At 41.7% G+C, this 27129-nt stretch overlaps 1 protein-coding gene and 1 long non-coding RNA gene across 3 annotated transcripts in view; one reads left to right on the top strand and one right to left on the bottom strand.

Moving 5' to 3' along the window:
* Nucleotides 1-173: 173 nt before the first annotated feature.
* Nucleotides 174-25449, bottom strand: LOC117460457 (rap guanine nucleotide exchange factor 5-like). 2 transcript variants are annotated; one of them, XM_034101868.2, is made up of 18 exons: nucleotides 24062-25449; nucleotides 19518-19657; nucleotides 18741-18841; nucleotides 12130-12208; nucleotides 11555-11699; nucleotides 11372-11469; nucleotides 8643-8673; nucleotides 8352-8430; nucleotides 7069-7218; nucleotides 6403-6500; nucleotides 5724-5846; nucleotides 5089-5270; nucleotides 4814-4904; nucleotides 4674-4724; nucleotides 4306-4393; nucleotides 4092-4156; nucleotides 3933-3987; nucleotides 174-3551 (listed from the first exon to the last, which is right to left on the bottom strand). In XM_034101868.2, exons 1-18 carry the CDS (start codon nucleotides 24239-24241, stop codon nucleotides 3433-3435), a joined length of 1875 nt encoding a protein of 624 aa, XP_033957759.1. In that variant the 5' UTR covers nucleotides 24242-25449; the 3' UTR covers nucleotides 174-3432. The 2 variants fall into 2 exon arrangements, with proteins under 2 accessions (XP_033957759.1, XP_033957760.1); XM_034101869.2 differs by lacking the exon at nucleotides 24062-25449 and adding an exon at nucleotides 21972-22160.
* LOC139435337 (uncharacterized) overlaps nucleotides 24197-27129 on the top strand; it is a 27205-nt gene continuing 24272 nt past the window's right edge. Inside the window, exon 1 of the long non-coding RNA XR_011644625.1 lies at nucleotides 24197-24283. This is a non-coding gene — a long non-coding RNA (uncharacterized lncRNA). The remainder of the gene's footprint in view (nucleotides 24284-27129) is intronic.

Below are 27129 nucleotides of genomic sequence, written 5' to 3'. Positions count from 1 at the left end.
TTCCTAGATTATCATGACCTTGCTATGATTTACTTCTGACATTTACTTTTTACATGTTATGTATGTATTAATCAGAGCATTGCTAGAGTAAGAGTTAGAAAGTGCTTTGTGCCTGTTTGAGTGTCACCACCTTATTCATGTCGATATATATCTTTCAAAATAACCAGTCATGATGAGTAAAAATATTTTATTGCCTGCACAGTTCACAATGGTGGTCCCTCCATGGCTTACCATATCACGCAGACCAGCCTAACGGTGCGTACAAAAAACACAAAATCAAACCAAAGAAGTTGAAGTCATATCTATAGAACAAATAAATAATTCTGAAATAAATAAATATCTGTATCCAGAATTGCAACATATATACAGTAAAAATAAAATCAAACTAATGATACAAATTAAATTCAAAGTAAGATAGACTGCTAAACCAATTGTGTCTCCATTTTAACTGTGGGCTTTAAAATCCAACAATTAAAATACTATTTCAAGATAAAAAAAATGCCATCTACACTTCACAACGCCTAATTAAAACGGCCTAACTTCAGGACGAAAGAGAATTTTCAGGTGACCGATCTAGAGAATAAATAGCGTACAGTATCTTCTAAAACTACACATTGTACAAGTGTATACTGTAGTCTTACTACACATTGTACAGGAGTATACAGTAGTATGACTACACATTGTACATTTACAGTAGTTTTACTACACACTGTACATAAGCAAATGGCTTCTATTTTCTACTGTTTTTGTCCAGAAGGTGCTGTAGTATTTGTTTTGCTATAGAGTGGTGCAGAGCCATATAATAGAAGGTGCAGTGACGAGTCCTAAAACCCGGAAGTGAGTCAGCATTTTACCATGATTTTACCCTATGATTTTACCACTTCCGGGTCCCTCGTCTCAGAATCAATGGGATTTCTCCATAGGATTTTGGAAAATAGCTGGAAATAAGGTCTGTGGTTGACACAAATTTAAGAGACGGATCACGTTTTGTTCTCCGACATTACCAGTGACCCCACTGGTGATTTTTGAAGAGTTTACGTGTCTGAAAAACGATGGTTGTTAACATGTGGCTGAATAGGACTATGGAAGTTGTCGAGGACCTTGTACGTCATCATTACACCACGCAAACACTCCCGCTAAATTTGTTTGCTCTGGTCTGCTTGAAAGCAAGTAGCCTACCTGCGCTCTTGCAAACTGTTAAAACAAAAGCTTCAACTTGTACAATTTTGAGTCTGTATTTTTGAATATCGATCTTAAGTTGACGTGACGTTGAAGTCATGCGACCCTGCTGTACTCGGCTGTAGTTCGTTTATAACATAACGTTAGCATTTTGCTTCTGGCGATTAGATTTATGATTAGAACATTCTAAAAGTAGGGTGGACATGTGGAGATTATCCGGCTGAATACAACGTGCATTTATCTAACAGGTTCGTTTTCCACAGATCTTATTTCGAGCTATTTTCCAAAATCCAGCCCACTCTCTTCAGTCTGCGTACAAATGACACGACTTTGTAAAGGCGTGCCATAGATACGCAGAAGTCCGATTTTGCGTGCATACGATACTCCCACGTTACGTTTGTTATGAACGTATATCAAATACGTTTTTTTTCTACAATTTTCTCCCACGTTACTTTTGTTATGAACGTACCTTAAATACGTTTTTTTTTCTACATATCTTTGCCATTTATTTAACCCTAACCATAACCCAATAAGCTGCTGTGTCGTTTATTGCACCACAAACATTAAAACTGTCATTGGAACGGCGATCAAGCCTGAAGCCACAGAGCTCTTTGTTGTAATGTTTGAGGTGCAATATCAGCGTATCATATGCACGCACAATTTGACTTATTGCACGCCTTTGCAAAATCGTGTCATTTGTACGCAGACTGTGAGACCGGGTTGGCCAAAATCCTATGGAGAAATCCCATTGCTTTTTTGTCAAGGGAACCCATGCGCAGCTTATTTCCGGATAAATACGTCATCCCTGCACCACTCTATTGCTCTTTACTTCACTGACAGTTAAACCCAGAAACACAAGGAAACGTATTTATACCTTACAATTTCCAACCTTACATCTACTGAGGATAAATGAGATATTGTAAGCTGCAGCTCTGTAGCATTTGAAAACAGAAAACTTTGTATTGTGGGTTTAATGTTTCTTAAAGATTGTTGCTGAGCTTTTCAAATGCTAATCTCTTTGTACCATACAGCTAAAGCGGATATCTCAACACCTCAACAAATCAAACACTGTGTGGGTTGCAATGTGCACTATGTTGTGTTTTAACCTGAACTTTAAAGACCAATACAGACACGTGTCAGTATGAGTCTGCTGCTTCATTTATAACTGATTGTCCACAGCTCATCTAGATGGAGAGCCTTATGCAATTAGCATCACTTTAAACAGGCGTTTTTAATGGTATTTAGCAATAACATACTGTACGTGATTATGTCTCACAGACAGGACACAAAGCTTTTCCCACATCAGAGGAATACATTTTGTATTCTTATCTAATTCAATGTTCTAAAACCATCTGAGTTGCCCCATCTCATACACTCTGATTCAACGATAAAAAATATATGTTAAGGGAATTCTGTAAAAATACATAATGAAAATAATATATGAAAATGTTAAATATTTAACAATCATTTTCCCTAAATCTGTCCTCTTGATTCAGCTTGTTGTGCATACAGTGTACTGATTCATTACTGATGCATGTCCTGCATCTGGCAAAGAGAACATCTGGATCCTGTGTGTGTACAATATTGGACTGAGATACTCTTTGGTTTGTCTCGGATAAAACAAATTGTCGCTGCCAGATCTTTAAATGGTGAAAAATACAAAAAGATGTCCAGTGTCATGAGTGAACCTGCATCTCAATCACTTCCGATGTGATTTGTGTGGTTAAAAGGCTACTAAGTGGACCTTTAAGTCAAACTTAATACCCTTTGTTAGCACCTTCATGTTCTGTGTTTTTTTAGCAGTTGGGAAGCACTTCCATCTTCAAACGTGCTGTTATTGCAGCCTGCTGCTTCTCCACTAGGGGGAGCTGTTGTATCATTCTGAGAACAGCTCAGCCAACTTGTGCCTGTAAGAACTAAAGTAATAGCCGCAGGTTTGGTTTCGATACATGGATCAAGACCTACAGATGTCTTCCAGGCAGTTTGGTTGAAGTAGATCTGCTGGCTGTGCAGCTGGACCTGCTTTCAGGCGTTTTGAATCACTGACACTGTTATGGATCTATGCAAACACGTGTGCATTTAACCTAATATGCTTCTGTTTCTGCTTAGTCCCATCTGTGGTGTCACTCTCCTGACTGAGCGGCCTCTGATTACTGACTGAGTCCTGAGAGATAGATGAGACAGCGATAAATCGTTCCTTGGCAATCCGACAGTGTGGCTGACACAGTGGGGGGGTGCAGTGAGAGCTGCTCTCTAAGCACGGGGCTCCAGCCTGTGAGACAGTTCAAACAGAGTCTGCTGATTGTCGATGATATGCAGGTCGTCGATGTACGCTCGCACTTCTGTGCTGCTCTTCTGGGTGATGCCGTTACCTGGAGGGACAGGAAATGGTTTAGCTCCAAGCCAGGGCAGCATTTAAAAATAATGATGTCATAGTATTGATGGCCTGGGAACAAATTGCATCAAATTCTGTGAAAGGGCCATTGGAAGCAACTTTTATTTCCCCTTATGACATGTTGTGGATCATAAATACTGCCCAAATGATATTTAAATCAAAATGTGATGATTGTGAACATCATGGTATTATTTGATTTGAACTATATGAGGACAGTTTATTTTAAAGCTAACAGATGTAGTCCACAGATTTGCCTTTAAAAGAATGAAACTACAACATAGATTTGTAATAGTTACAAAGTAAACGTCAAAAATATTGTTAGATTTCACACCCTAAAATGAGGAATGAGAATACTGACCCATGGGATCTTTCTGACACTGCCGGATGAGTCGCACTGTCTCTGCGATCATGTGCTGGAAATAAGATAAACACCGCTCCGTTAGACATTACAAATTCAGCACTGCCTGATGTTTTCTTTGCAGGAACATGAAGTGCTATGAAGGGTTTGTGAACTCACCAGCTTTTCAAAATTAACCAGGTTATCATGAAACGTCTTGTTGCCTTCGTGAATGAACGTAATATCTAAAAAAGTCTTTTGTTAGTTTTCATCAACAGGTATTTGATGTGAAATGTCTGTTTGTTTCTACATGTCAAACCTGCCTGATGGAGATACTTCAAAGAGCTCTCCTCTCAGAGGCGTGTGTAATAATGTGACAGCATAATAAGCGTACCTTTCAGTAGCAGAGGAGGGAAGGGGATCTTTGGAGTCTTCATCTTCTTGAAGGAGTCCCTGTAGGCCTTATGGTTCAGCGAGGGATCCTGAAGACATTTTCAAAACGAATGAGTGTAATCCTCTGGGGAGGAGTGCGTGTGCCTGTGCATGCATGCTTTGTTATCTGAGTTATGGCAGCACAAGTGACTAATGATCATCTAAAACACCTGCTGTTCTGAAATGAAAAAACATCTGTTTGTTTTACCTCATACACACTGAAGCACAGGGTTGTATTCCCTAGTGCAGTGAATAAATAGCAATGTTTATTCCTTTCAAAATAGATATATACAGTGTGGTGTCACACAGAGTACCACAAATTACACTTACTGTAACTGTCTCCAGTTCTGTAAACAGCTTTTTGAATTTGCCAGGCATCTTCTGTAGAGAAAATAACAATTTGTGTTCAGAGGTTCTTCTCATAAAAGCTGGCACAGATGAAAAAAGAAGTAAAAAAGGCACATCTTTACCTCCCATGTCTGACTGAGGCGGCTAACGGCTGCAGTGGTCAGGCCCATTATAATGGCGAAGAAACAGTTGAGGTTCCTCTGTGCTTTACAGCTATAAAAGATCAATGGAACACACAATTCAGTGTCCTGCAGAGCAACCAAAGCCGATGCAGTTCATTGATCTGCCACAGGAGGGAGCAGCATCCCCATGCAAGGCTTCGAGAAGGAAATGGCCAACAGTGTGTGTGACTCACAATCAATAAGTCTTGCAGAAGGATGTGAGAACAGCTACTTACTGAGCAGCGATCTTGATGAACTTCTTGATGAGTTGGACCCGTTTGCAGAGCGTTGGGCACAGCAGCACCTCGGTCATCACCCACAGCTGGACCTCATTGCAGCGCTGCAGCAGCAGCTCCAGCGCCACCGTGTGGCTGCTGCTGCTGCTGTGGCGACTGAAGGTGAAATACACCAGTTCTTGCTGGAAAGGAACAACATCATGAGGCAGAGCAAGCCACGGTTGAGACATCAGTGTCACAGCGATATTTATCTCATTTTGTTTCATATCAATTTTATCAAGAAATGTTTCCACAACAGGTTAAATGTAATAAAGGACATGTTATGTAAGCATTTTAATTGAATTGAATTTGACCTTTAGCAACAAAAAATAAGCTTTTGAAATGTAGCTAGTTCTGTCACATGTGTTAGTCTTGGACATGTTATTATGGAAACACAAAATCAAATGACCTGGCCCATGACCCACCAGACTGTTCAGTGTGTGTCACTTAGGGACTTCATGAGATAAAATAAAGGCTAAAGCTGTATAAGGAACTTTCCAGAACATTTAAATGTCATGTGATACCTGTGTCACGGTGGGTCGTTATGGGTTAAAAGGCAGCAATTCAGGCACGAGTATTCAAGTTGTGGGACAAACCTCGTGTATTGAGGCAAAGATGGTCCAGTCAAAGTTGGTGAGAGCGACCGCCACGTCCCACGTGTTTAAACTGAGCATGCGTGCCGTCCTCTGTTGGAGCTCTGAGTTGTCAGTGAACGGGTTCTGAGGGGTGAGGGGGGGGGGGGGGGGACATCCAACAATATCAGGCAATGGAGTCTTGAAGCTTCTAACCTCTGCACATTATGGCATTTGCTGCTTCTGAGCTGATGTATGAATTAGCTCCACAGATGTTGTACAGTATGTCTAAGTCATAGTATTTGGGGAATCATTTGCTTAGGTATTTAACCTTTGACACAGTTCATTGTTTTCTCCTTTCACTGTCTCTTTTCCCATGGCATAGGTCTTCTACGGCCTTGAGTATTGCTGCTATCTCTCTTAAGGAGGGGCAGCTTGGGCTTGGGAATTGTTGTTGCCAGTTTATGACCGAGAACAAGCCGCAATGAGATAGCTTATGTTCAGGGACATCTAGAGGCCCTTCTTTTCTGGTTTGGCAACCGCTGCGTCACCTCGTGGCGGCAGCACCTGTCTTGTCAAATTCTCCGGCCGTAACTCCATAATAAACCATCAGTGTTTGCTCTCCCTGTGTCCCTCTGAGTTTCGTCTCCATTGCTTCAGAGGTTTCCATCACAATAGTATCACATTGCAGTGACATTCTTACCAGGACTTCACCCAGGTCCTTCCTGCACACATGCAGCCTCCCCACCGGCCGTAGTGAATCAGAGAAAACTCTGTCCTGAGGCTGCAGCAGGAGCCTCCCTGCAGGGGACAGACGTATCACAAAGAGCAGAACACCATTCAAAATCTGTCCGGCAGTGGCGAGAGATAAGAGTCACTGTGTCAGAATACACTCTGAGGGGGCGAGCCACTTCAGTCACTGATAACAGAAACTGATCTTATGATACTGTACTATAATGATTATTTCTTTTAACTGTTGTCATAGGGAAGACATCAATGCCAGCTCTATTAACTACAATCTCACATCTCTAGATTCAATATAGGAATAAAAACTCAAGCATGAATTATTTTGAAAATCTTTCGTAATACCACACATTTGTTTTAAGAAACATTTACTTATAGTCAACTCCAATAAGATATGTAATAACAAGGATTTTTAGAATTGTATCTATTTTGTACTGAATTGTACACTGATGGTAATTATTGCTGGAAACTATGTGTATAAATATTGAAAACAATGTTGACATATGCAAATTCTCCCTTCCTGATCAGATTGACACCGTTGTGTAAGTTAGTGTATATAAAGCATTGTAATGGCCATAGTAAGTGTGTGTTGTGCAACATGCTGGTTGGTTAGAATAGTATTTACCCCCATTGTAAGTGACAGCCACCAGCACCAGTTCCCCGAGTGGGACGTCCATCCTCTCTGCCACGGCCTGAAGCAGCTCCTGGGCCACCACCCCGCCGTGGGCCCTCATACTCAGGAACGAGTCCATGGTGATATACACGTGACACAGCACTGTAACAGAGAGAACATTTGAGAAAGGCTATAAAACCTAAAAGCATACTGCATTCATCAAAGAGGAGGAATCGTTTGTGTTGATTTGGACTCAGCATTACTAAATCAGGCTAATGGTCCTTTTTAAATGTAGTGTTGTTCACAGTATGTTTGCTACACATGGCCTCTTTGGTAACGCATGTCCTCTTGGGGTTACAGTTATGTATGAGCAATTTTGTTTTAAATTTAAGGCGTTTATAGATGTTGTGTGAGCTGAGATTCTGATTGTGTGACTGTAAACACTTTACAAGGCTAAACTCCTGGCTGGCAGTTCACTAAAAGAAACAGAAACATAATAGTTACACATAAAATCCATCTCAAAGCAACCAATATTCCATCACAGTTTCATTATATATTTAGGCATGAACTCATAATCAGATGCTGCTGCAGTAATACTAAATGGCATCAGGTTTTCTAAATGATAACATTTTGAAACTAGATTATGACACAAAGACACAAGACTTCCTTATAATGCAGAAACATCTTAAAGATATTTTAAACAGTTTAGCAGGACACCTTCAGCAAGAAAGAAATTACAATTAATTAAGTCTCTGCCGTCAGGAAGGGAAGGATCTAACCTCTTGGTGATAAGGTGACCTTTAGCAAAGCACCGACTCCACTGCTCCAGTGTAACCACTCAACTGGAGAGGGCTGGCATTACTAGGATGGACCAAGCATACTCAATAGATTTATCTTGATGAAGGAAAAGGGTCAGTGGGGACAATTTCTTTGGTCGAAAGCAGTTTAAATGAAAATGTTTTTAAAGAGATGTCTGGATTATCCAGAAGCAGAAACCTCTAAGAAAGATAATTCTCCAGCAGATAAAGTCAAACTGTCTGCATGGCTAGATTGTATTAAAATGGGACTGTTTCTTTATTTTATTTGGGTGAACCTGGCATTTAAAATAAGCAAATTACAACGATAATACAAAAGAAACTCACAAGTCATCAGTCAGGAATTTCATTTCAGAAACTTCTTGTCCCTTTCTTGGAAAGCATCTATTGTTCTACTGTTCAGTCTAAATGTCTCGACAGATTTGGAATCAACGTATGCTGGGAAGAATGTGTGAAGAAACACCGTGTTTTACGACTTACCTTCCTTGTTCTCCCTCTGTGTTCCTCTGGACTGGAGCCTGTTCTCTTTTAGGCTCGATTGGTGGAAAAGTGCTTTGCTCTAAAAAGAAAGGAAATCCGTGGATGTTGACATGCAGTCATATTGCCTGGGAACACTGCGGGCATTTAGTTAGAACTATAAAACAATGTGTAAAGCAGGAACTGGAACAACAATAGCCCTATCGAGTATGAATGGTCGGCCTGCTTTCTTTAATACAATGATTTCAGTCTTAAATGTGTCGTAAAGAGGTGTCATGAGATATTTTCACTCACCTTTCTTTGAGGGGAATAGTTATCCACCGTACTGGAAAATAAAGACAAATAAATCAGTAAAATAACTATTTTTGTCCTGTTTTATAGAAGTACAACAACACCACTTCACCAGTCTTTAATCAAGGTAACATGAATGTAGCTACACATGTACTCATTTGCAGTGTTCAGTCCATTATTCAAGATGAGTGTCAACATGAGATTAGATTGCGTTGTAGATTGTAGACCTTCCCTTGTGATCCCTTCGTTTAATCACCTTACAGTATTGTCATCAGTCAGACCCGACTAGCAAGATGGATAGGCCCGTAGCCATTAGCATCCCTCTGCTTTCACTGGGCTCAGCATCACAATAGGCATGTTGGCACAAAGCCTGCCCTGAGGGATCCCCCCTCTCTGGCTAGCAGCAGGCCTGCACTAATGAAAAACCTGATTCCCACTGAATTGTCAAAACAGAGCTTGTGATCAAATTGACTCTTTTGCTACTCAAAAAAAAGTGAGCTCTGTGAAATATACCGTCACAGAACGAGAGAGAACAACCTGAGCTTTCAGAAATGTGATTTTAGCTTCACACAAAGGCCTGATAGAAGTTTCTGCGATCAAAGTGCTGGCGAATGAATCTTCTTTCCATAAAATAATACACCTTTTTCGCTTGGGAGCAGATTGTCACAAAGCAGAGATCCTAGCTCTCCCCCGGAGTGAGTCTGATTGTCAAAAGCTCATAAATAGTAAATTATGTCAGTTGCTAAAACCCTCACAAAGTCCCTTCTTTAAAGGGGTGGGTGTTGAGAATCCCCCTGCATATAAACATGAATAAAGTAGGCGCAGAGTCAGGGTGATTATCTGTGCTGTTCTAATGGGCGGCAGGTCGGAGCATCCCCCAGGGAGGAGATCTGATTGGAGGCTGTGGCTGAGGGAGGGGAAGGGGGACACGGGTGTGGCAATGTGTCTGCTGACAAGGGGGTTGTTTACACTGAAACATGTCAAAGAGAAATGTGATGCCTATTGTTATTCAATTCTAATTAAAAAAACAGCTTGACTTTAACAAACGAAAAACAGAATCAATATGCAAGTACACATGCATGTTTAAGATTCACTGACATACAGTAAGTGTGTGGCTTTGTTGTACCGAGAGAAGGGTCGATGTAATAAGCTACTGTAGGGCTTCAGCTTACACGTTTGTGGTGATTGCTATTATCTCTTTGACACAGATTTATTATTTGGTGGTTGTGTAAACGCTTGAGTACAATTGTATGTACTGGTTAAATAACAAGGAAAAGTCGAGTGTTAAAAAAACACTAAATCCGAGGGATCAATGACACAATTGGTGTCAACATGTGTTGTGTGGTTAGATCGTACAATTCTTTCTCCTCATGATAGCAAGCAAAACCGATACTCAGTGTATTTGCCGATACTGAGCCTTTTTTTCATCCGAGATACCTTTTTTTCAGTATTGAAAGTATGTATACTGTGCCGCAGGGAACTTATTGTAATCCTTTTTTTAGGCATGAGCCCAGGGTTTGCCAGCTGTCAGAACGTGTGGACGTTAATGATGAGGATGTTTTAAGTTATGTTCGCATTTGATCAGTGCAGTAGGTATTTTACATGTATATGAATTTGGGGTTGTATACTGTAGCTAAAATGGTGTCCAGTTAATGAGTAGTTGAACATCCTTCTTTTCATGGCAAGTGACACATTTCAAGGAGCATGTCATTCATTCTCAAAATGTCTGTATTTCCTCAATTTTAGAGATTAATGACAAAGAGCCCTGTGACCTTCATATTCTGTGCATAACAACCCAGAACATTGAAATGAGTCTCCAGCCTCTGAATGCATTCATTGACGAGAGGCTAAATAAAGGCACCAAGCAGAGAAGCAGCTCTTTCTTTGCACTCAGAGACCAGCGAGTGGCTCTGCTTCTTTTCAGACCTCCAACAGTCATAACCACAGTTTTAACACACCCAGACCAGATATCAATACATTTATCAGTTTTTCCATTTTATAGATTACTTACACAAAGTGATTTTGCCCCAACACTATAGGACACACTACCTTTAGATATCAGGAAAGCTCTCTTCGCTTTAGCTTTTAAATAGCTATAACTTTTCTGATGGACTGTGACTTTGGGTTGTGCCCGACACAGATCAGACGCACAGTGAGGTTGCAGCATAGGGAATACATTGAGATGCAAAATGCTTAATTCGATGTTATCACAACTGATGGTGAGTCTGTGTCGGTTGGGAAGAGTAGGTTCTGTTGTGTTTATTTATAGCCTTAGGGTAGAGAGTGCACTTGAGGCGAAAATGCCCCAAAATACTTTCTGAGATTTCGTCTTAAAAATGCAAATCTCTGCCATTGATGTAACAAAGAAAAGATAAGAACACAGTAGAAGAGAATGGAGCTCTTTTGATGGTGCTGGAAGGTGTATTGATGTATAGGTGCATGATTCACATATCAGTACTGCATTTAGACTTTTGATATGCGCTCTATGTATTCTATTTCATCTTTTTAATATATGTTGTTGTTATATTATAAAGTGGGTCTTATTTTCCATCTCCTTTGCATTGATTATATTATGGTCATTCTACCCTTGTTGTTTTATTCATTTTCTGCGATTCCTTTATCAAATGTGCTACTGTACAGTTACTACAGTATGCGATGATCTTTGCTTAGTATGTATGGAATCACCCTGTGTCTCATGACCTAAAATATGAAAGAAGGTTAAGGTCACTCACTGTGTGCGGTGCAGCTGGTACAGTTTCTGCAGTTCCCTCACATCCTTGTCCAGGGATGGGTGCTCATAGAGATCATCCAACACGTAACGATACAAAGTCTGGAAGGAAATGTCAATTTTCATTTGTCCAATATTAACACACCCAGTTTCCATCCTTTTCCTTTCTGAACATTATATTTCCTACCTTCATGAACAGCTTGACATGCTCGTCGTCCCTCAGGAAGTCTCTGCAGAGGGCCATCCACTGCGACACCAGGTGAAGGACTTTCTGTTTCCTCTCCACAGCCTCCTTCCTGTCCTCCTTCCCTCTGTGGCGCTTGGTGCAATAGGTGGGATTCAGTTAAGGCTTCAGCACAGATGGAGAGTGAGATCTATTTGCTGGACAAATACAGCATACAGTGAAGCATGTATAAAGCGTGTGTGTGTGTGTGTGTGTGTGTGTGTGTGTGTGTGTGTGTGTGTGTTTGTGTGTGTGTGTGTGTGTGTGTGTGTGTGTGTGTGTGTGTGTGTGTGTGTGTGTGTGTGTGTGTGTGTGTGTGTGTGTGTGTGTGTGTGTGTGTGTGTGTGTGTGTGTGTGTGTGTGTGTGTCAGGCGGCGGAGTGTGAACACAGCTGAGTGTAGTGGAGTAGCTTTGACTCAATAAAGCAGTCGTGTTTTTGTATCAAACACCTATGTCTGCCTTTAGCATTCACACAAGAAGGTTATTATGTGTCGATATTTGTAATAATGTTTCTGTAATGCCCGTGTTTTTAAGGATATTGTCCCAGCAGAGCTTGACATAAATCACTGGTTGACATGAACACTGGGTAGGTCAGCAGAAAATCATCCAGTAGTGTATCTGTAAGGAGAAACAGACAATTGACAAAAAATGCCAGGTTCGTGAACATTTTGTAAAGAAATATACGTTTATATGTGATATCAAATATATGACTTGTATGGTAATTGGGATATGATTCACAATATCGAAGGGAATGATCATTTTTGCATCAATATTCATGTTTTTAGAAACAGATACATATATGCAGTGCCACAATATTTCATCCCATTAATTATGCAGCCTTATTTTCTAATAATATAACTTGATTTATAGATATATATTGAATAAATCCAACACACACACACACACAGCCTCTTTAGGTTTGTGAGAGGATGATGGTGGGCAAATACACCAGTGACCTTGACAACTGTATGATTAATGTTCGCATATGTCTGTACTTTTAATTGAGCTGAGTGACTTTGCACCAGTTATTCCTATTCCATTTCACTAATACTAGAAGTAGAGCTCCCTTTTTGCAGTCAAATACCAGTTAACAAGCACTAAGCACAGCCATTTCAGAGGTGAGGATAATGTGAGAGACTTTTGAATGGCACATTATTCAAGTGGCCAGTCTTAAATAATTGCATGTGCTGAAACCACTAAGGATTCCTCTGTTCCATTTTTTGGCCAACAAGTTCAAACAAGCCTTACTGGCCTTATCTTCAATCTCATACATTCGTCATTGCAAGCTGTATCAGAAAAGATAAGCCAATAATGTGCCAGTTGACTCTCTTCGACCTCTAATGAAGTGTACAGTATGTTTTCTTTCTGACTATCTTGCAACCAGAAAAAAAAGACATGATGCCGACCACAAGCAAAAAAGCTTTGCAAATCCTATTAAGACTAACGTCTTCTCAACCCTTGTGTAAGTGTGCCTCATATCCAGAATTGTATATTCTCCCCTTTAATTTCACACTGGCTTCCCAGGGCCTTTGTGTACGTTCTGGTCCACAGGACTCGCTGACATCATTATGCTAATCCGCGCAGAGCAGCTGTGGATGCTTCACTTAATGCTTATGAGAGGTTACACGCTCATACATATGTAGCTCCCATAAAGAATACAGTAACCCACCTTAACACAAAAGCCAGAAAAACAACATGCAAAAGATCAGCCATCCAACCACACACACACACATTACATTTTAGTTGTAACAAATAATTATGAATGCTAGGACAATGTCTTACATTAAAGGTCCCCTATTATAGTGTTTTTCATCAATTTATTATAGGTCTTAGATATATACAAAACATGTCTCTGAAGTGTTTGGCTCCAAACACCAAACAGATCATGCATTGTAGCATCCCATAATCCCCTCTGTTTCAGCCCTGTTTCAAAAGTGCTGATTCTGTGTGTGTTATATTTAGATGAAAATAAGGAGCCCCTCCCCACGCCCCTCTGAGAGATATTTGGTTAAAAAGAACACACTGGTGCTCCAGGAGGAGATTCAGGTGATAAGGTGGGCGGGTGTTACCTTGGTTGGTGATTGGTAACACCGAATACATATTACACAAAGACACAATCATTGTATGAACACTAGATAGCACTATCTTCAGTGGAAAGAGGCATACTATTAGAACAGGGGTTGTAGCCACTTTAGTAAACATTATAATGTTATCTCAGCAGATACACTTTAACCCGAGAGGCCCACACTGATTGTGTGCCAAACACAGCTGGGTCCGTGAGGTGACAGCGAGATCAACAATAATGGAAGTCTGGAGGTGATAAACTAGCCCACCCACAGCTTAAAGCTGGAGCCATACAAGGACGATAACGCAAACGGACCGCAATCGTTAACAAAAAAGTCTTCCATCGACACACAACAGGCACCAGAAACGTGTCCGTTCACACGAGACCGCTCGAAAGCACTGGAGACGCTGTAGTACATAGGCCAGGCCTGTAAGTGGCGCTGTAGTCCTGCCACAAAAGCAGCGAAGAAGACTTCCCACGCATGGTTGCCATGGTTGCCCTTCTGTTTATTCTCCGCTGTTGACGCTCTGGCTCTTTTTCTCCCTCCCCGAGGCAAGCGTTTGCTCCTGCTGTAAATCTCTCCGGTAGTCCACCCCACCAGATGAAAAACACCCACCTCTCCGCCTCTTCCAAGGGACGAGGGGACCGTGCGGCAGAGTTTCAGATTCGCCGGTCAACATGTCCGTTAAAGTTGAAATCTTCCGGACAAAATTAGAGAAGTGCCGGTCAAAGGTCTTCTCTGTTATCTATTGAGCTTTAAAACAAATGAATAACGACTCTATATAATAATATAAGAATAAAAAACGGAGCCTCTCTTTTCCTCCCCCTCTTCTGACAGCCCAGCAGCTGATCTCTGAGCAGGACAGGTGGGGCTATTGCTTCAACGTTATCAGGAAATGATAGTATATGCGTAAACACGGAGCCGTTTGCCCCCCCGGAGCGTTTCGTTTGCAGATCTACCCACCTAGAGACCTGCTATCGTTATCTGCGCTTCCATGTAGGCCTCGTGTAGCCGAACCGTCTATCTGATAGTGAACTGTAGCAGATTTATCGTCCTCGTGTGGCCTTCCTCAGGCAACGGAGGAAGTGACGCCTGTAGCCCTCACTCATCATACCTCATTCACACCAACGCAACTCCGGTTCAAGCTCCGTGCTAGAGCTTTTCAGGTTCACAACCAGTTCTTCGGTTTAGCTCCGGCTCTTTTCACACCGCCTAGAGTCCGACTGGTGCTGCGTCATTGCGTCATCGTTTGCGTCATGACGTAACCGTTTGCGTGCCTGCTTCATAAAGCCAAACCGCGCAGAAACCCCTCACAGCTGACACCGACAACAACAACAACAATGGCCGATTGTGCTCCAGCTTCCTCTGTACCTCTTTGGAAGACCATATTCCCAGCAGGTAGCTGGTCTCTTCAGTGGACCACTGCTGCTTGTTAAGTTTCTCCATCGTTGTGTACAAACTGGATAAAACGCCGGCTTTTTGTTGTTGTTCAGGAGTTGATCCCGCCCCTGCCCCTGCCCACGCCTCGACGTAAGCGTGACGTATGCGGTGCTTTTGCTCTGGCCGGACAATTTTTTGGTGCTCGAAATGAACCGGATTCCGGAGCTAAGAGGCTGCTCCGCTGCGGTGTGAACAGGAAAACCCGGTGCTTTTCAAGCTCCAGCTCCGAACCGGCCCTGAAACACCGTTGGTGTGAATGAGGTATGCACACACGCGCACACACACACACACACACACACACACACACACACACACACACACACACACACACACACACACACACACACACACACACACACACACACACACACACACACACACACACACACACACACACGCACACACACACCATGTATACATCACTTCAGGGGACATTACATTGACTTACATGCATTTCCTGGAGACTTATCCTAACCTTAACCAACACATGCCTAACCCTAACCCTTACCCTAACCCTAATCCTAAACCTAACCAAGTCTTCACCCTAAAATTAATGATTCCCCTCATGGGGACCTCCAATTTGTCCCCATAAGGGAAGCCAGTCCCCACACGTGACTATGTAAACAGATGTAGGTCCCCACAAGTATAGTAATGCTAGACCACACACACACACACACACACACACACACACACACACACACACACACACACACACACACACACCTATATATTTGTGTATTTTTTCCAAGCTATCTAGACTGAAACACTTTACATACCACTCCCCAGGCTGAACACTGCAAGTTTTTTTTTAAGTTGGAAAAACAGAATAAATATTTAATCTCACATACTAGTCATATTCTCACATTTCTACTTGTGAACACAGCAGAAAAATCAGGGGATTTCCCGAGGAGTATTTTAAATCCAAACAGTTTGGCAGAAGATGTGTTGACCCAAACACATTTATGCATGAATTGTGCTGTATAAATAACATGTAATGGTCTGTTTGGCTGATTTGTAACCACTAAGCATCTCTCCATTTTTGTTTCAGTTAGCATCAGTTGGGGATGTAGAGACATCTGAATCCTATTCCTCACTGCTGTTTAGAAGTCTGTACTAGTTCATATATAACACAGAATCATGCTTCTACTCAAGCAAAAATACATTTAGTATAATTTTCCAAAGAATTGCAAAATGGACTCATTGATTTAGTTTGCCAATCTCCTATAAAATCAATCAAACCGTCAATCTACCTGCCAATCTTATTCGCATTACAATAAGTGCTCGTACAATTGTTCATTGCATCCTTTGAAATAAGCATGTTAATGTGTCACTTAATGGCCCAGTCAGCACCAGAAGACATCCGATTGTTGTAAAAGCCTTAAATCTTAAGGATAGTCTGCATCTAGAAATGCTAATATTATACCCGCTCATTTAATGCAATGTTTTCTTCCCTAAAAAACTAAAATAAAGCATCAAAATCTCTGCGCACGGTGCAGCAGTAACAGAGCTGGCATATCCTCTCATTAAACACACAAATATGTTATTCAGAGCTGGCACTGTGTAGATTCTGTGCTCAGCAAGAATCAATAGCTGCACTGAGAGGTTGGGCACAGAGAAGAAGGAAACACTGGATGTTACCCACAATGCTAGCCCACATAGGCTACACACTGTGTAGCCTACTGAGGTTTGCTTCTCCTCAAACATGCCTGTGGTGCATCCAGAAAAGTGCCTTCTCCTGCAGAAACCTCGCCTGCATTGTGTGTTAATGGTGAGTACAAAGCTGAGCATGTGCTACCATGATGAGCTGAAATGGGCTTTCTAATGTGCTTTACAGCATGTAAGTCATAAACAACATCAATAACCTGCTGCAGCCATCAGTCATGTTGCTGCACGCTCTCTCTGGAGATGGCCAAACACGGCAGCTTTGTAGATGTTGAAATAAATCTCTTTTTGATTAAATCAAGGATCTCATGGTATCTAGGTCTGGTGCGCTGAATCTCCAAGGGCACACGTAGCAGTAGCACTAGCACTAGAGCATACAGAGCTTCAGTATTACCAGAGAGAGAGAGAGAGAGAGAGAGAGAGAGAGAGAGAGAGAGAGAGAGAGAGAGAGAGAGAGCCAAGGCCAGCACGAAGTCAGACTATTAAACCTCACTGAGTGCAGATCAATTGCTGTTCGGGACTCAGTTCATTCCTTCTCCTCCTCAGGTCTCCTGCTCTTTGACCCTGGGATATCGCTCAGCTTCCTGCCCTGGTCAGCAGCTCCCCATGGATTCTTCATTTGGATACACTTTCTGCAATGTGAGCTAATGGTGAATGATTCATCAACTACACACTACCTGCTGGACACAAAGCTTACAGTCAAAATGCGTACTACATTAAAAAAGGGAGTTCTTACCGCCCTGCCCGCTCATTTACTTGCATGTCTTACTTTATATTAAGGCTGCATATAACAATTACTTTCATCATCAAATACTCTAACCATTATTTTCTAAATTAATCGACTGGTCTACAAAGTAGTTTCAAGTCCATCCTAGTTTCTGAAAGCGGAATGTGATGTGTTTAATGTCTTGTTCTGCCGGTTCAAAAGCAACAGATATCCACTGATATATGATATAAAACAAAGCAAAGCAGGATGTCCCAATATTTGAGACGCTGAAAACTGCATTTTATGCAATTCTTTGGCATGAAAACTACAATAGTTTGTTAAAATGATTTTCTGCCGATTGCATAACTGATTAGTGAGCAAGTCTTTGCATCTCTACTGTATATCGGTATAAAAGACTGAATTATAGCGATAAAAATGCAATTCAACATATAACATAAATCTCCTTTGCATGTAAAATGCACCGTCCTCCAGCTGCAGGCCCTTCTCCCCTGAGGACATTTAGATCCATTTCATTCACTTCCTCATCAGAATGAGTAATGATCTCTGGTACTGGGTTAGGCTGCCTCAATAAGAGATCATCAGTGACCATTTTCAATAAAAAAATCTGCATCTCCTTTTTCTTCCCTCCTTGTTCCCCCTTTTCTCCAACATACATGTTTCTCCCTTCCCTTTAGTGTTTTTTTCCTCTGCTAGCCTTACTGTGGTGCGACTCTCAATCATAATTTCTCCTCTGACAATCTTTCCAGCTCAATCAGCTGAGTCTCCTCTGCCTTGGCAACAGTGTCACATTATCATGTACCTTCTGGGATGAGAGGAAATGTGTTCATTTGTCGCTGCTGTGAGGCTCGACTGCATTTCACAGTCTGATTTGGCATTACTCAAAGGATATGAGCAACGTTTATCTCTGTTATAGGCTTTTAAATGGCTTAAACTTGCCATTCTGGGACCGATAGCACATGATTAACCCAGTGTTATTGCCCTGAGGGGGCTGCTGTCCCAGCTCCTCTGCGAGAGAGAGGGATGAAGAGGGGAGAGCGTGAAATGGAAAGTCATGCATGTCTTTTCTCTTCGATATGTCTAACAAACAGAAATATCATTGGACCTGGGGAAACACATACATTTAACAATGATACAGTATAATCAAAAAGTTGTCGAACCACTCCTTTTTTTTATTTCTGCTCTCTAAAAAACAAGAAGAAATGTGACTAAACACAGTAAGGGCAACAATAATGAGAAAAAGGACTTTCATGCTCACCTGACTCTTTGCCCTGGGATGTCCCCTGGTCTTCTTCTAGTGTCAGGTCATTCAGCAAGTGCTCCAGGATCTTCTCTGGGGTCCCTGAGACCACCACGAACCTGTCAGACACAACAGAGTCAGTGGAAGAGTCCTCGTCGATGGAGGACAGAGAGCGGCTGCTGCTCCATTCCTCCTCTCCCTCTGTCCCCTCATCGTCTATGTATCGGAAGTAGGGGACGTCAAAGGTGGGCATGGTCAGCGGCTCTGCCCGGCTGGTGCTGTCGTTGCTGCTCTCCTCAGAACCTTCCTCGTCCTCCTCCTGCTCGACCAGGGCAGCGTGCAGCAGCCTGCCCTCCTCCTGCCGCAGGTTCGGGGGCTGTGGCCGAGATCCCATCCTTGCCGAGTCCCGGTGCCCTCACACAGGCAATGTTGCAGTGGTTACTGCTGCGTGCCCCTTTCACCCATCCATCCATCCACCTGCAGCTGCCACAGCCCGGAGTCCAGTGCTGTGTGATCCTTCAAACACTCTGAGGTATCCCGGTGTGTTCACGGCTGGAAAAGCTCCTGGATGACGTTGAATGGGAGGCAGCCAGCGGAGCTCTGCCTCACAGTCCCATGCTGCTCACTTACACAGATTTAATATAGTCATTTATGTGTTGGAAGTTGTGATGTAAGCATGCCTGTGTGAGTGAGTGTGTGATCCACAGAGACGGAGAGAGAGACTGATCAGAGGGAGAGTGGTGAGGGAGAGAAACAGATAGTGAGAGAGGGAGGGAGGGGACTGGAGAGGCTTACCTCCTGTTCCTTGCATCCTCTCTCCCCCCTCCCCTCGCCGATGCAGAGAGGGTTGGCTGCTCTGACGATATTCTCTGGAGAACCAGCACATCGCGGCCCCTCTCCCTCAGACACACGCGGACTGCCTCGTCACTCTGGGGCTGGTCAGAGAGAGAAGAGGTGAGGGAGTGTGTTATCACCAAGGAGATTCCCCTGTTTTTTCTCCCACTCACACAAATCACCACTGATTTCCATCATAATACTCTGTCAAAGCCCTGCACTGTAAATGAAAGAGAATTTCCATAAATCCTTATTCAATCCTTATCGGCGGAGCCCATTCAGGGATTTACATAAAAGACTCACACACATTTTAATTACAAATACCAAAAGCCTATTAAATCATGGGTGGTGTCCAGAGACAATCTGTTTCCAGCTGTCAAAGGGTTAAACTCTGGTACCACTGGTTTAGAGCAGGGCAGCAACTACCGATTGTTTTCATTATTGATTCATCTGCAGATAATGTCTTCAATTAATTAATTATTGCTGAGTCTTGGAAACGTAAAAAAATGGACAGCACATAACATAGCCTGTTGTGTTTTCAGCGTGTTGTTTTATTTGACCAAAAGTCAAAATAACCAAAACATTTTTAGTTTAGAAAATAATGATGAATAAGGAAAAAATATTATTTGACCATGAAAATGGTTGTCAATTATGTTTCTGTCATTCGACTCATCCATTAATCCACGTATAGTTTGAGTTTAAGAGGTGAGTTTCAACACAGTTGGTCTTGAACCACCATGTTGTGCAATAAATGATAAATTCATCATCATCATCATGTTGCCAACCGTCTCCCACCCTCTGTTTCACACCGTCACTTTCTTTCTCTGTTAGTCACACAATGTCCCCTAATCATAATGGTTGTTTGATATGTTGATGCAACACTGGTTACCCGAGACTTTTAACTAATATGTCAACATACTCCTGTAAATATAACTTTCTTTAAGCACACAATTAGAAAGATTGTTTTTGCAGCATCTTTGAAGTATAGAGATGGCTGGTACTGTAGCTGCTTGACAGTCGAGGGTCTCGATCAGAGATATTGGTCTTAATGAGGAGTTCACTGTATGGTGCACGCACATGCATCCTTCCTCAGCTAACCCCCCCTTCACCCCCACTCTCTTTGGCCATCAGTCAATGCAACACAAGCCTCTGTGCATGCAATTAGCCGGGCAGACAGACTGAAAGTGGTTGCAGTTTTCTGCCCTAATTGCCTTTTGCAGAGAAGCACACAGGACCCTTTAGCCAAGCATGACTTCCCGGCACATTAACACTTATCTGGGATCTGTGAACATGCATGTATAAATACATACACAGACAAATGCATTGACAAAACATGCACACAAACAACTATAATTTCTTAACTGTGTACATCACTGAGTAGACCGATTTTTAACATTAATATTATAGTCCCCCAGTGGCCTCTTTAAACAGAAGAGAGGTTTTCAAAGCCTCAGGAAGAACCATTTATGTAAATATGTGCCGGCAGTTTTTTAAGTGCTGTGATTTATGATGTGAGTTTAAATGTCTGCTAATGTGACAACTTATGAATTCAATTCAATTAATGTTATGTTAATATGAGATGCACTTGTGAAAGTACTTTCATGCACTGATAGGAGTATCCTGTGTATCCTTGCCAAAGGCGGTAATGTGCTGTCACAGGATCAGTATGATGTAATGTTAGGGGCATGACGGAAATCACAGAACTAGAACATTCCCAGAAAGGAAAGCCTGCGCTGATTAGCTTCCTGGTTCTTTGGAAAACACATTGGTGGTTTTATCTTTATCACGATGTGACGTTCACAGTGTGTTCTTATAGCTTCATCAAAGGCCGCTGTGTTTGTCTGACTAAGTGCGACATCAAAGCAAGCTGAATTATTTCCTATAATTAACAGCAGTGTCTCAGTGTACTGTTTACGAGTCAAACAGCAAACAAACCTTTCCTGACAATGAATTATTGATCAGGCCTCCGCTGCAGACCACTGCTCAGTCGGCACTAGGCTTTGTGGTTACCAGTGTCCCAGCAAAAAAACATAATCAGGCTTCTAGAGTGGATGATGCTTATAATGAAGGGAAGACAGCTTTTAGATGCGCAGCTCCTCTGTCTTGGAATAGTCTGCAAATTACAATCTGGTGCCACTAAATGTTTTTAAAGCTCGGTTGGATGCTACTCAATCAGAAGCTATTGGTACCTGTTTATGTGGATAATTATGTAAATGATGCTGTATGATGTCCTTTTGTTGTTCTATTTATGTTTTTATGTTTCATGTGGAACTTCTTGAGCAGGTCTCCCTTGAAAAAGAGATCAATGATCTCAATGGGATTTATCTGTATAAATAAAGGTTTGAAATTAAATGAATGAGATAAAGTGCCAGGCTACAGCGTTCTCACATTAGCCTGGAGGTGACCTCAACTCACATTCACCACCAAAGTCCTCCCAACATGGACACCGTCAGCTGAAGAGTAAACACTTATCAGGCCTCTGCACAAAGTCATGTCCCGCCAAACGGTTTGTCTCTTTCAGGGTTCCAGATGGCTGGAGGGAAACTTTCTGTCTGCACGTCTCAATGCTGCTGTGGCACGTCTAGCACGCATGGTATGAAACACTTAAAGGGAACTGGAAGGCATCAGTTCAGACAGGGCGCAGATTTGTACAAAATTCGACTCAAGGAATAGCCTGGATCACACAGAATGGGAATATGAGGAGGACAAAAGATTCATACATCAGCGTTGTTTTCAAAGGAGCCTTTGATGCAGATGCACTTCATTATCTCCAATTATAATTAGCAGAAATTCCTGTGTTTATCTTTGATAAAATATTGTAAACAATTGTATGTCCATGTTATGTAAAATATGTAAACATAAGCTTTTTGAGGCTTCAGGAATGGAAGAGTAGCTATATGTTCTAATCATATGGATAGAGCAAAGAAAAGTAATGTTATGTTATGTTGGGTGTAAGAAAAGTGTAACTACCCCTGAATAATTGAATTTAATATGAGAAAAGAACAAGTGATTCCTAAAGTCAAAACTGGTATCTTTAACATTTAAACCCAACGGGATTTTGCACCAAAATTAATAATGAATGTTCATGTTCTTTTTTCATATTTAAGGACATAGCGTAACAATCATGATGTTCCTGCGCCCAGAATCTCTCACACATTTTAACAGTTGTGCAGTCTACCGTATATTAAGCATCCCTCTTTCCACCAGCTGGGATTAACTGACTTCTAAGCTCTTTAAGGTCTGGGTTTAGATATTTATATGAGTCACATGCATTGTAGCATCATTGGATTACTTTAAACCATTTTATAATCTAGAAACACCAGGATATACTCTCACATCATGTAAATATTTCTATTTGATGTCAAGTATTAAAAGTCAGCTTATCTGGCCATTACCACTAACATTACATAAGTGACTCATACATGTCATTGGTGTACTGCTTTGTATTCACAGTATGAAAAACTTGGCACAATACATGTTTCTAAAACAAACAAGGTAATTCAGATTGTTGCATTATGTAGCACTAGCATTTGATCATATGCAGATTGGCAGTGTCTACTGTAAGTCTAAACAAAAGGTTGCTATATGCAATAAGAACATTGATAAGAAGATCTAGCCTTGTGGAAGGGTCAGAGACCCAATGTACTGGAATCCACCCTAAATCCACACAATGTCTTGGCATGGTGGTCTGGCAACTTGCGTCAACTTTTCCTGCCATTGTTGCTCAGTCCAGCACACAGACACAGCTGGCAGGAAGGGAGAAGCTGAGCCCACCCTGAGGTCAGCCAATCACAAGTGTCCTAGGCAGCCAACTGGCAGGTGATGTAATGTTTTTTTTAAACTGTGCAGGCTGAACTGAACATTCAGTACCTGAACTTACGTTTTCAAGGATGCTGCCATACTGATAGAGACAAATTGCACTCTGAAAGTATGTAAAGTGTCTGTAATGACATTGCAACTGTGAAAGGCCAAGCCAATGTTGAATTGAATGGATACAGTGCATCTGGTAAGTCAATTTTATGCATATGAACACAATCTACTATGCAATATTCTGTAATGAAGTATTCTATATACAGTGTATTGCAGTAGTCTGCAGTAGACTTTTTTTTGGTATATTCATTTGAATAAAGGATTTTTGTAGTCTGGAGAGAATCTTAATGACAACATACATCTTCAGAGAAAGCAGAGACACTATAGGAATGTATGGAGGCCAATAAAAACAGACAACAAATTAAAAGTGGTTTGATGGATGGAACACTGCAGGGAGTGTGAGAAACGATGCTTGGGATGCTCACAGAACAGCAGCATAAACACCACACTAAGTAAAAAGGGATGATGTCACGGAATATTTAAGGATGAAGCATGCTAATTCAGTGTTAATAATGACATGAAGAAGACTAAGAAGATAAGCAGTTTGTCACATTTTTCTCACGGTAACAAAGCCAAAGATAGCTATACATGAGAAAGGTACATTCTGAATGCAGCAGGATTGTTGTGTATCTCACCTCACTTGTCCTCTCCGGGCCCTTGCTGTGGTTCTGCAGGAAGCGGCAGCCATCCTTGGCCAATTTCTGGACCATCTCCAGTCGGGACAGATCCTCCTTATCATGCAGGATACACATGCTCCCCGGCTGCAGTGCAGGGGATGCGGAGAACATGTACTTCAGGCCACAGTCCCACGACATCGCCGGCGACCTACTACAGGCTGCACACCAGAGAAAAAAACAGTAGGGCTCCTGCCTCTAAGCTCTAACTACTCTGAAAAAGAGTAGAGTGTAGAGCCAAAAAATGTGTGTATTTATGTTTCTGTGTATGCTGCCCAGGTGAGTTCTAATGTCATTGCAGCCAAAGTCAATCCCGGTCGCTGTAGCTGAGAGGCACACGCAGAAAAGGTATCCAGGTATCTCTCTGTGCTTGGCTTCACTAAATGACAGATCCCCTCTCTCTGTCCTTCCCTTGTTTTTCACTGCTGGGGAGGGGAGTGAGATATGAACACAGTGGACTCAGGAAACATCTGGTGAGCTGGACTGCCCAAAAAAGGAAGTTTCACAATCTCACGAAAGCAAAGGGGAGAGTGTAGATTCAGGATTGGGCAGGGAGGGACATTACATTGGAAGGTCAAACACTTGTTAGGGTGGAGACGTATGACGTGTGAGGAGGTTTTAGGTCACTCAGGCACAAGCACTAAAACAATACATTACTGTTCTGTTTTCAGTCTTTAAAATGTCATAAAAAGTGTCCATTAAAGGCTCCCAAATATCAAGGCATGTCAAAGTCAACTTTAATGTCAATCTTTCAGTTTGTGTGTACAAACAGAGAGATCAAAATAACGTTTCCAACAATCCCGAATACAAAAATGGTATTACACTGCTTATATCTTCCAGAAATACGAACCCAGACTAATTTATTAATTAGGTCAACCCACCATAGTTAAATGTCACATTTAAAAAGGTGGAACCAAATTATTCTTGATGTTAAAAAATTGATTAATTCCCTAATCAAATAGCTACTGTTTCCTTTAGCTGATCAACTAACCAATTCATTGAAACTCTATTTCAGCAGAATAACACAGCTACAGTAAAGCCTTGAAGGTACCAATGGAGTTTTTATTTTATTCCTAGTGATGCTATAGTAAAGCTTTGTTGAGCTGTCCCCTTACTGTTGTATCTAATCTGCGTCGTGCACAAAGCGTCTCTTCTTATTAAAGATCACCGACTTGTCAGACACTTGCTAATTAAATGAAGATTGTTACCTTACCAGCGTGATCCTACACATATTGATGAAGGTAAAGCAAGGACATTAATCCTTCCTATGAAGACTTTATCTGTTAGCATTATATCTTTTCCCCTCTGTCAGCACAGCAGTGTGATGCTTGACTGGGTCCTTCCAAAGCCTTTCAATTGTGCTGCTGGTCTAAACTGCTGACACAGCAAACTGCAGAATGAGAAAAGGTCCCCCATCTCTAGGTGGTGCGTCTTTTTCATGTGAGGTTAAGACCCATAATTCTACTTTGCTCTTATCTGATTGGGAAAATGCCCATTGCCCTCATATGCACTATTTGCATTCATAATTTCAGTTAAATAATAACATCCCTAAATTCTTTTTTGGCAATTATTCATTACAGCTGGGGTCTCTATATTCAGAATGCACTGATAAAGCCTCTTCATCCTTTGCTACTTCAACAGCCTAATAAAATAGGCTTAGAATAATCCTCAGTTTATTGGTTATACAAAACTGACTTAATTGAGAAATGAAATTCATTTTACCACATCATTGTCTTTTGTAACATTTGTAGCTTGTAGACCTAGCCACTGTCCTATATCGTACTGTATACAGGCAGAAGGATATTCTATACCTTTTCTCTATGCAAAGGAAATTGTTGGCCTTGAATTTCTAAAAAACAATCTTCTTTCCTTCTCTGTTCCTTAGTGAGACAACGCCAGGAAGACAACTCTAGCTTTAATGTGCTACCACTGACCCAGTTTCTCAAGTAAATGAATTGCAAAGTGAGAATGCCTACAGTCAGACTTTTTAGCAAGCTCGCTCTAACACAGCCATCTTTAATCAGGGACTTCCATGACAACCATGGGGAGGTACATGGTTACTGTAGGCCTGTGGCACGGCAATAGAGGGAAACACTGATGAAACTCTACTGAGCCTGTTGCAGTACACACTTTACAAAATAACACCCAGACAAGTACATACTGTATATTAAACAACTGCACAATCTCAACAAATGAAAGAAGTTACTCAACACCAGACACAATGAAATCACCACATGTGTATGAATTATGACTAGAATCCTTGTTTTCACACACAACACACAACACACAACACACTCACTCACTCACTCACTCACTCACTCACACACACATATACACACTCACACACACTGCTGGCAATGATGTTGAGTGTTAGTCCAGCACAGACCTGGGCATTGTACGGCCGCGGGCCAAATACGGCCCGCGGGATGATTCTGACCGGCCCGCGAAAGATTACATGATAATTAGAAAATAAAACATATTTTCTAATTATCTTATGGGTGGACTAAAACCGCATTGCTTTTATTTTGAAGCCCATTTATTCTCACAGTGCACGCAATCGTGCACGTCAACTGTGCACGTGAAATGGGTGTCTACCTTCCTTAGAGGCTTCTCAATACTCAAATTTCCCCTCCTCGACTCCCCTCCTCGAGACTTAGACCCGCCCACAGGAGATGCGAGCGGAGGACCGAGGAGGGGAACCGAGGAGAGAGGAGGGGAAGCAGCAGACGTTTAAAGAAATGAGAACTCCTCTCCTCTGAGCGGTCATATTAAAGCGACGTCCGTTCATTATGACGTGGCAACAGCTGCATCAGCTGTCGAGTGTTTTGTCATATTTTATAATCTCTGTTAGATCAGCTGAACATTGTTCCCCCACATATTTTATTTGAATTCATTGAGAGTGCGGTATAATGAGACAATAACAGGCTACAGATGCGGACACACACACACAAATATATTTATATAAATATATACAATTTAAAGTATGAGAGCACTCTCATAATAACGTAACACAGTCAGAGACTGGATAT

This window comes from Pseudochaenichthys georgianus, chromosome 16 (assembly GCF_902827115.2).
Source record: "Pseudochaenichthys georgianus chromosome 16, fPseGeo1.2, whole genome shotgun sequence".
Lineage (NCBI taxonomy): Eukaryota > Metazoa > Chordata > Actinopteri > Perciformes > Channichthyidae > Pseudochaenichthys > Pseudochaenichthys georgianus.
This window is presented reverse-complemented; position numbering and strand designations above follow the sequence as displayed.